The 11,020-nt window shown below is 30.4% G+C and overlaps 1 protein-coding gene across 1 annotated transcript; it reads left to right on the top strand.

The window, feature by feature from the left end:
• The first annotated feature begins 268 nt into the window (after nt 1-268).
• On the top strand, nt 269-6,330 carry LOC111881648 (G-type lectin S-receptor-like serine/threonine-protein kinase At4g27290). Its single transcript, XM_042896666.1, has 7 exons — nt 269-1,654; nt 4,265-4,381; nt 4,453-4,601; nt 4,708-4,918; nt 5,024-5,261; nt 5,410-5,560; nt 5,979-6,330. Exons 1-7 carry the CDS (start codon nt 379-381, stop codon nt 6,264-6,266), a joined length of 2,430 nt encoding a protein of 809 aa, XP_042752600.1. The 5' UTR covers nt 269-378; the 3' UTR covers nt 6,267-6,330.
• Nucleotides 6,331-11,020: the final 4,690 nt, after the last annotated feature.

The raw sequence follows: 11,020 nt of genomic DNA, 5'->3' as shown, positions 1-11,020 counted from the left end.
AACTTTATAAAATTCAATAAATTATAAGGAAAAAAATAATAAAGTCCTATACATTTTAAAGAATGATATAACAATTGAACCCTAATTCAATATATTGTGGACGACTTAAATTAAATTCAAATATTCAAGAAGCCACCATTAAAAAACACGGTACAACGAGATATAAAATTGTATTGTATTGAAATAATATTTTAAAGTGTATTGCTATGAAATTATCAAATATAACGCCAGACTTCATAATCTCACACAAATTACGTAATCACATAAATCCAACAAAACTCTCCCTATTATATTTAGGGATTCGGCAAAGTGTTTGACTATATTTTATCATCTTCTTCTCCAACAAAACTCCCACAAATCTTCAACAACACTTTTCAAATGGAGGTATATCCAATTCTTATGTTCTTCTTCAGTACCTTATTCGTTCTCATATCATCTTCTGCTGCATTAGATACAATATCTCCAAATCAACCAATCAAAGATGGCAACACCCTCGTTTCAGAAGGTGAGACGTACGAACTTGGTTTTTTCAGCCTTGGAAAGTCCCAGAATCGATACTTGGGGATATGGTACAAACACGTCTCAACTTTCACCATTGTGTGGGTTGCTAACAGGGACACACCAATCAACGACACATCTGGGAAGTTTCAACTCAGTAATGAAGGAAAGCTTCTAATTCTCAGTGGTAACAATACCCTAATCTGGTCATCCAAATCGTCGATCAGGAATGTTAATCTTCCGGTGGCACAGCTTCTTGACAGCGGAAATCTTGTCGTGTGGGATGAAACGAACACCAAAGAAGCTCCGATCTGGCAAAGTTTTGACTACCCCGGAGACACGTTGCTACCAGGACAGAAATTAGGGAAGGATTTGCGAACAGGAATACAGAAGAACTTAACATCATGGAAGAGCCCTGATGATCCTTCTATAGGTCGATATAAAGTCTTTCTAAACACAGATGGGTATCCACAGACATTTGAGGTAGAAGATGAAGTTCCACACTCAAGATTTGGACCATGGAATGGTGAAGGGTTTAGTGGACTTCCTCGAGAAAACACCAATCCCATTTTTTCCGTAGAGTTTGTTGTCAACGAAAAGGAAATGTATTATACATATAAACTTAAAAGTCCAGTTCTTCAGAGGATAATTCTTACATGGGATGGAACCCATCTTCAATTCAGTTGGATTAATCGAACCCAAGAATGGGTTTTATATGGAAATGTCGTTGTTGATAACTGTAGTCAATATGGACGATGTGGTCCTTATGGAAGGTGTAGTACGAAAACATATCCTCCATGCAATTGTATGGAAGGTTTTGAGCCAAAAGTACTAGAAGAATGGAATTCAGGAGATTGGTCAAGTGGGTGTCAACGTAGAAAGGATTTTGAATGTGGGAGTACTCAGGAAGATGGATTTCAGAAAATTTCAGGAGTGAAATTTCCAGACACACAACATTCATGGTACAACGTGAGCATGTCTCTTAGAGAATGTGAGATGGCATGCAGAAGGAATTGTTCTTGTAGAGCTTATGCAAATTTAGATGTTAGAGAAGGGGGAAGTGGATGTTTGCTATGGTTGGATGAACTCATGGACATAAGAGAGTATGATGACAATCAAGATCTTTACATAAGAATGGCTACATCTGAGTTACCAGGTACACACATTTTGTTCTATATTTAAGAGTCAGTATTACCATTAAATGGACTGGATATGTAATTTCTTGCTAATGTTATGAGCCAAACCATTCAGTCATTTTCCCAAGATCTTAAACATTAAAAAAAAAAAAAAAAAAGGTTACATAATCATTACGATCGATTAGACATTTTAATTAGGTTTTGTAATTGCGAAAAACTATGTAGTTTGAACACGCAAATGGAGATTTGTTATCCCATGTGTAATTTATACGTTTAATATAAATTTATAACATTTTTTTTTTCAAACATGTATCTTTTTCAACATATTAATTAGTTTTTTAATGGTGTAATTCATTGGGAGTTCGATGCTTATTTAAAAGATTTAATTGAATTATTGGTCTTTACACGTTAATAAACTATTTTAAGTCTTTTAATAGAAAATTTAACTTAAATAATAAGATTTTTAAAAGTTAATCTCTCATATATTTAAAAGTCCTGATTAAGATAGAAGGCACATTTTAATTTTACCCCTTAATTACTTTAACCATAAAAAATCACTAAATAGACTAATTGATATATATATATATATATATATATATATATATATATATATATATATATATATATATATATATATATATATATATATATATACTAGGTGTAAGACCCATATATTACATGAGTTAATTAAAAAAATTAAATATAAGAATCTAAATATTTAAGAACTTTAGATTTATAAGAAAATAAGAAAAATAATGAATTATCAAAATTGATATTTTTTATCTTTTAAAATTAAATAAATAAACAAAATAAATTAATGAGTTTTAATCCTGGAAAATTTGAAATTAAGAGGTAAGTTAATTAATGACATCGATATCTATTTATTACTATATTTATTGCAATTATTATATTAAAATATTATATTAAATTTAAAAATAGAAAAACTCATAAAATGATATGTGAAAAAAAAAATTAATTCAAAATAACCACAAAATGACATTTGACAATTTGAATGAAATTGTGACATGTGACAAAAAAAAATTTCATTTATTAGAGATGATATATATAACCTGTGGAAACCACCGTTATAAAATTAATTAAACTTTTATAATAAAAATTTATAATTATTAATCAATTATCTTAAATAAGTCATTTTAAATAAATTATTAATTACGAGATGTATCAAAATTTTAAAGTTATTATAACTTCAAATTTAACATATAATTAGAAAATATAAATTTGAATTTTGAAATGAGTTGCCTGGTTTAGGTTCTATGGAAAACAAAAAACCCTAAAAATCATTAAAATGCATAAAAAAAATATTTAGAGATCACAAAACTTTTTTTTGAATTTTTTTATCAAACAATCGCAACTTTTATGTCAAAATCGCTGAAAAAAAAATTATTTTTTTTAGCGAAATTGTAAATGCTGCGATTTTTTGATAAAAAATTCAAAAAAAGTTTTGTGATGTCTTGGTATTTTTTTTATGCGTTTTTATGATTTTTAGGGTTTTTTTGTTTTCCAAATAACCTTATATATATATATATATATATATATATATATATATATATATATATATATATATATATATATATATATATATATATAGGTTTAGGTTCTATGGAAAACAAAAAAACCCTAAAAATCATAAAAATGCATAAAAAATACTTAGAGATCACAAAAAAAAATTTTAAAAAAATCGCAGTTTTTTGTTAAAATTCGCTGAAAAAAAAAATAAAAAATCAATTCTTTTTTTTTTTTTTTGTAAAAAAAAAATTTTCAAATTTTTATTCACCGATTTTGTATAAAAAGCTACGATTTTTTCAAAATAATTTTCAAAAAAAAGTTTTGTGGTTTCTAAGTATTTTTTTTATGTATTTTTTATGATTTTTAGGGTTTTTTTTGTTTTCCAAATATATATATATATATATATATATATATATATATATATATATATATAAAATAAATGAATAATTTTAATCTTCTTTTAATAATGGTCACTTTAATACAACTCTTCATTAATATTATGTCATGTGTCATATATATATATATATATATATATATATATATATATATATATATATATATATATATATATATATATATATATATATATATATATATATATATATATATATATATATATATATATTAAACCACTTCTTGGCCGATCTATTCTACAAATGTGCCCACTTTTGCTAAAACGTTAAAATGAATAAATAACACCCTATCTTACCTGTTCACACCAATCCGCCATAAAGTCAATTACATAAATGTAAAACACAAACTTCTAATATAGTGGTTGTCAATCACACTTGCCTTGCAAATGTTTTTTAAAATGCAAATTGAGTGCCAAATCATCATAATCTTTATAAGATTTATAACCATTGCAATGGAATATTCGACCCATCAATTAATATGACACATATATTCACTAGTGCCGATGGCGCTATGCACCTCTCAAAAAAATGTCATAGTGGATGCTTTTACAAGATTATTTTAAACACAGTCACATCTAAGGTATCTTTACAAAAAGTTCATAATCTATAGGTTTAATTGTTTGGTTTTGAATGCTCTAATCTTTACCTTTGGATTACTATCATACTAATAATGGTATTGATTAACAAAAGGCAAATCCAGCTTCAAAAGGATGAAGCTAATAATCGTGGTGGTGCTGTCAGTTTCATCAGTTGCGCTACTTTTGTCTGCAGTAGCATATGCATGTAGAAATAAAAAGAAAGGACGAGGTAAATTAACCAAAAAAAGTCGTATTGTTTGTATGTAATCAAAAGAAGAACATGAACTTATCATTTTGTAGGTTACTGGACAAATACCCTTAACAGGGATGATCAGGTGGAAAACCTTGATGAACTACCTTTTTTTAGCCTTCATAAAATAGTTAAGGCTACGGCTAACTTCCACATTGATAATAAGATAGGAGAAGGTGGCTTTGGTCCTGTTTACAAGGTAATTTAATTAATCCATTTTAATAAAATGCAATGCATATCAGTATGATTAAAGAAAAAGAAAGCCTAATGTAAGATGTATATAAATTGCAACCTTTGTCTTTTAGGGCGTGCTAAAAAACGGAGAGCTAATAGCTGTAAAGCGACTTTCAGAAACTTCTCAACAGGGACCTGATGAATTCAAGAATGAAGTCATGTGTATTGCCAAACTTCAGCATCGAAATCTTGTGAAGCTCCTTGGATATTGCATTGATGGAAATGAAAAGATTTTGATATATGAATACATGGATAACAAAAGCTTGGACTCGTTTCTTTTTGGTTCGACTCTAGATCTCTAATACCTTACTTTCAAACTTCTTGTAGAAATCCATGATGTCAAATTTGTTTAAAATTTCATATAACTAGTTCATATATATTGCGCAGATGAAACCACAAGTTTAATGCTTGACTGGGGACAAAGGTTTCATATTATCCATGGTATCGCTCGAGGTATTCTTTATCTACATCAAGATTCCCGTCTCCAAATTATCCATAGAGATCTCAAGGCAGCTAATATCTTGTTGGACAGCGAAATGAACCCAAAAATATCTGACTTTGGTCTTGCTCGAAAGTTTGTTGGACTGGATGCCATGGCTAAGACAAGGAACGTTGTGGGAACATAGTAAGAATAATCTACAAAACATGGATTAGTAGATTAGTTATGTTTGATTACACGTATTTTCCAAAAAATTAGGTGGAAAATTACACTAACAAACAAGAAACTTTGTTTCTAATATGTTTTTATTAATTGAACTTGGTGTTGTCGACAGTGGATACATTTCTCCTGAGTATGCTGTACATGGGCATATCTCAGTGAAGTCGGATGTATTTAGCTTTGGTGTTATTGTGCTGGAGATTGTGAGTGGGAGGAAAAACAGAGGATTCTCTCAAGAAGGTCATAGCGACAACCTTCTTGGACATGTAAGTTTATTTGGTAGACTAATTGTATTCTTTTTCCCGTTATGATTTAAGTGTCTGAATGGATAGTAATGCAAGTTTGGATAAAGTGTTAAAGTATGTTTCTTTCTTTTTAAACAAATCAAATGGGACTATATGACAATTTTACTACCGATTTTTTTTACAACAATTACTATTTCAAATAATTGGTAAGTAAATTTGGCCGAATTGATTCAAAAATAAATAGCATGTATATTTGTCCACAATAAGGTTTAACCCATTAAGTCCATCAAATAAAAAAGAAACAACCTCCTAAGGGGTTTTTTTTCCGTTTAATGGATTAAACATTAAATCCCTACTAATTTAACAAAAAATTAATAGGTGTTTTCTTTAACTTTTTGCTTTTGGCATATATAATCGTATGAATTTTGATTTCATTCAGGCATGGAGGCTCTACAAAGAAGACAAGTCGATTGAACTTATAAATGCATCTTTACTCAGCTCGTGTGTGGTCTCCCAAGTGCTACGATCAATACATGTTGGATTATTGTGTGTGCAACAACATGCAGAAGATAGACCAACTATGTCATCAGTGGTTTCAATGCTTGTTAGTGAAGTTATGTTGCCTCTACCTAAACAACCAGCTTTTTTCACGGAAGAAAGTTGTCGTGAATTAGAATTTGGTTCATCATCCAATGAATACATGATAACACTATTGTATGCTAGATAGAAATGGATTGTGTCCATGGCATATGTACAGATACATGTTGTGGATCGACAATTCTATTTATAAAGTTTTGCCATTTCTAGATCTTAACCATGGATCAATTCAGCTCTATAGCTTTATGTTATCATTTCAATTAAAACTTTGAACAAATATTTGGATATTGCATTGTTATTTAGAGCAAATAATATATTTTTGAGACTACACAAGGCATTTCCTTTAACATATGGATTGATAAAAGAATGACATTGACACGTCTTGGTAGCAAGATTATATTTGATGTTTAAGAGTCTCATGAGATTGGTATAATAAATGGCGAGTTATGCAAAACAACCACAGTTGCACCAATCCAAATGGATCGAAAGAACATTATTTTGCCAGCGAAACCAGGTCAAAAAACATCATTGTTGATGTTAAATAAAATAGTGAATCATAAAATTTAGAACAGTGGGAATTTGGAACTTTTATATGTTTTATGAGTGTTTGGCAAAATAATTGAAAGCTTTTAAAATTGATAAAATTACATAAAACTAGTGAAGTATCCCCGCTTTGCAGGCTTGGATTTGCATTCCACTGTTTCCGAAAAAAGCAAAATACAATGCTATAGCATATACTCCAAGGTAATTTATTGGTTGTACATCATTGAAGGAGATAGATAATCTAAATTGTACATCATCAAAGGATTGTAACATAAATAATAACCTGGAGTGCATGTATTTCAAACAGTTATGGTGACAGTTGCTTCTGGTAAGGATGCAGGAATTTCAAACAGTTATGGTGACAGTTGCTTCTGGTAAGAATGCAGGAAGTCGGATCACATTTCTACACTTAAGGAGTGGGATTAAGCAAATATGTACACAACAAAATTAATAAATAAAATAAGAAATGGAAAAAACATTCGTTGTTTCATGTATTCGACACTATAATTAAAGACAAACATTAGTTTTGGAATAAAGACTAAAAGTGAATCCATAGATGCCAAATCTAATAGTTAAGTTGATAAAAAATTTCAAATGTGACTAATTGCCCTTGAGCCAAATCATTAGACATGTAACATACAAGGAGGCATTTCTTGATCATCCAACCAATTAACTTCATCTTCAATACCTACCAAAACTCAAAAATTTATTAACAGCGATCTAAAAACCATATTTAAAATATTAAAAGCATGAAATCAATTGAATTCATTTGGTCCCAACAATGTGAACAAACTATATAACTGTAGCTTGAAGTTTCACAGTTCAATCATATTTGACAACAATCCATGTCAACCTGAGACAATAAGTATTTTTATCTCAGAAATAAGTAAGAAACCTACAACTCATATATACAATAAATTCTGTAAATAATCTTCCAATGAAAGTATGTTGCTAAATATTTTCGTTAATCCAACAAAAATAAAAAAATGTCAACATTAATCAATATGAAGATTTCCCATAAAACAACACTCTCAAGTTGTTAACTTCTTTGTGTTGCCCACTTTAAGGAAAACTCGAAAGCAAGGGAATTGCCAAATATATCCGAAAACACCATGCTCTCTTACATCAAGGGCATGCATAACTTGAACAACATTAAGGGCGAATCTGTCCAAACAATAGTTAAAAATGAAAACTAAAAAGGTTGTTGATGTCGATAGTCCTTATTCATTACTCATTTGATAATCTATATACTTGATTTGAGATTCAAAAATTTTAAATTATAGATCGTAAAATAGTATGATACCATTGTTGGATTTTGTTGTTGATAAGTAACTTAAATCATAAAAAAAATACTAAATTGTATTTCTTTTGCTGAAAGCATCTAATATTGTAAGATTGAAAAATATATATATATATATATATATATATATCTAAATTACCCTCGTGAGACTCGTTCTCATTCTTATTGTTATAATCGACGCTCTAATCTTCTGAGGAACTTTCATCTTGTACCTCAGCCTCATTGGTATCATGCCCTAACAACGGCTTGTTTGATTGATTTGTAGTGGATTCTGTTATGGGATGTGGATTAACAGGTTGTGGTTGTTCATTACAGGGCCATTCATTATCAGGATTCATATTTTATAAGCATCAAAACTTAACTTCTTTATAGAAATCAACATTTTTTTTCCACATTATGGCATTTCATTTGTATACCAGAAGACCTAAAATGGTTTGAGCCCCCACATCCACCATATCTGTCTGTACCACTTCTACCCCCATGGTTAGAGGTCCCACCACCACCACAAGTTCTTGATTCTGATGAATCTTTGAACTCTTTTTTCTTTTCTTGTTTTCTCTTCACCTCGTGAAAAGGAACTACACAATCAAGAAACTTTAGAATACAACTCGTTTTAAGTTTTTAACATTGCTAGAATCATAAACTGCGGTTCAATTATAAGAAAAAGTCTTCGAAGATGAGGCAATTGACGCCTTAAAAGTTTGCAGCCATGAGCTCCTTGAAGGCGACCTTAATATCACCATCTTAAATATTTGGTAAGTGTGTCAACCCACCATCCGTCAAGAATTGGGTGCTTCCAATTCCCATTGCAAAAGGAGAAAGACTTCTGTACATAAAAAAAATACCAGAATCAACTTTCCTTTTCAATGTCAGAAAACACGATCGAAGAACAAAATCAGTGAAAATCTGATGTGAAATATGAAAAATTAGCATAGTGTGAATTGCTTTTCTTTCTTCATGTAACGAATCATGTTTCATACGTGATTGTTTCTAAATGAAACTAAGGATGCTTCAAGGAAATAATATTTTTAAAAATCCTAAATTCCTGATAGGCATTATTAGCCCTAAAATCGTATGATGTCGTGATGAGATAGGAAATTAACAAATTGAGATTATTCTTCTCGAGGTAGAACAATAGATAGACAGAAACAAATAAAAAGAAAGAAAATAATGTTACTATGAAGCAGTGAATATGAAGGGTGCTCAAAGGTAGCGGATTCCACGACGGAGCCATTGGTTGTTGCTGTTGACGGCGGTGGGGGCGACTAAACCTACAGATCTCCGTGCGATCGAACGGTTGAGAAATCTCATCATCACCAATTTCTCCATTGTTGTGTTGATGTGTTTATAAGGAGAAATTCAAGTCCCACTAATGCATGACAAATGGATTAATCTTTCACCTTGACCACCATGTGGGATATCATCTTCATTAGGAAAGCTTATTCCAAAAGATTTGGGTCGACCATAGTTGTCAAGTTTAGTTGACTTAAGTCCTTAATATAACACCCAAAATGAAATATTAAGGCTAGGATCCAGCACAATATTCTACAATTCGGAAGAGGGATGCCGTAATCCAATTGTAAAATATTTGAAGGTGGGTAAATGGTGATTTACCAATTTCGACCATGAAAAACAAAAATGAACATTAGGCTTTAAATGGATTGAAATTCCTAGATTCTGTGAGATTCATTGAACTTTTTAATGGCATGTTTAAATCTCGATTATGCCCTTCAAGTTTGTGACTGTGATGCCGATGATCACAAACAAGGTGTGAATAACCATGCAAATTAGCTTGGTACACCTAATGTTACAACCACCTAATCAATGTGTCGGTTAACCACACACGCTCCATCGATCTATGATTAACATCAAGTAACCCTTTGTCACGCACTATCAGTCCCAGATTAGTGTGCCAGTTAGCCACACACACTCTACTAATGAATTAACAATGTGCAAAGTGCAATTTCATGGGATAGCACCATATTCACATTTTTCCTAAAGTAACTAAGATTGAGAATTTTAATAAAGTTTAGTTACTTTAAAATTATCATTATACTTATAATGAGAGTTAATGTCCTATCCTACTCGTTCGAAAAACGACCCTCCACCAGTCAAGGAAGCGGTGGGTGAGAGTGGACACTCATTAAATTGTCATTTTATAGGCAGTAACATTATACCCCCTTATAGAATGACTTCGTGAATGATGCCTACTAAAGGTAAGACTGACTTTGTTCTTATACATACATACATATATATATATATATATATATATATATATATATATATATATATTAAACCTATAATATTATAATAGTATAAGGGTTGAATTTTAAACTTTTAAAATTCGAGGGTTTGGAATTAAATGTTTCAAAGTTAGACTTTACATTTACAAATTCCAAAATTTGAGGGCATGTTTTGAAACTTTTCAAAACTCTTGGTTTCCATAACTTATGAGTTTAATATTGGCTTTATGAAAAGACCCTTGTTTTTCCATAACTTGAGGACAAGTTATGGAGTTCATAAAAACATTTCTGAAAAACTTTTCATGTTCCATAACTTGAGAACAAGTTATGGAAGACTTTAAAAACATTTAAAAGTTGGACTTTTCATTTTCCATAACTTGAGGACAAGTTATGGAGTTCATAAAATGCATTTTAATATTCTTTAACTAATGAAAACTATCAAATAATTTTTTTATGATCTAGTTAAACTCATAAGTCAAGATAATTCATATCAACCATTTGCAAGAAATTAGCCTATCATATAAACTGATACAAATCTTGAAATTATGACAATTATCTTTTATTTAGATGAGGATAATCATTACCATAGCAACAAAATCAAATTTTATGAACAAAAACATTTTGTGGTAATGATCCTAATCTGAAACAAGCCAAAAAAACTCAAAAATTTGTTGTTTCGACATGCAACTCGTCGAGCCCCATATTGGACTCGTTGAGTCCATGACTAAAATCATCATACTCGTCGAGTTCAAGCATGGACTTGTCGAGTAGGGCTGCCAGACAGCTTTTCAGTTTTAC

Source organism: Lactuca sativa, chromosome 7 (assembly GCF_002870075.4).
Source record: "Lactuca sativa cultivar Salinas chromosome 7, Lsat_Salinas_v11, whole genome shotgun sequence".
NCBI classification, from domain to species: domain Eukaryota; kingdom Viridiplantae; phylum Streptophyta; class Magnoliopsida; order Asterales; family Asteraceae; genus Lactuca; species Lactuca sativa.
This window is presented reverse-complemented; position numbering and strand designations above follow the sequence as displayed.

What these genes read in the sequence shown, in the direction of transcription:
- LOC111881648 (XM_042896666.1), top strand. Translation starts at nt 379, where the DNA reads ATGGAGGTATATCCAATTCTTATGTTCTTCTTCAGTACCTTATTCGTT. An exon ending in GCTTTGGTCCTGTTTACAAG is followed by an intron (nt 4,602 to 4,707) that starts GTAATTTAATTA and finishes TTTGTCTTTTAG; the next exon opens with GGCGTGCTAAAAAACGGAGA. An exon ending in CTTGGACTCGTTTCTTTTTG is followed by an intron (nt 4,919 to 5,023) that starts GTTCGACTCTAG and finishes TATATTGCGCAG; the next exon opens with ATGAAACCACAAGTTTAATG.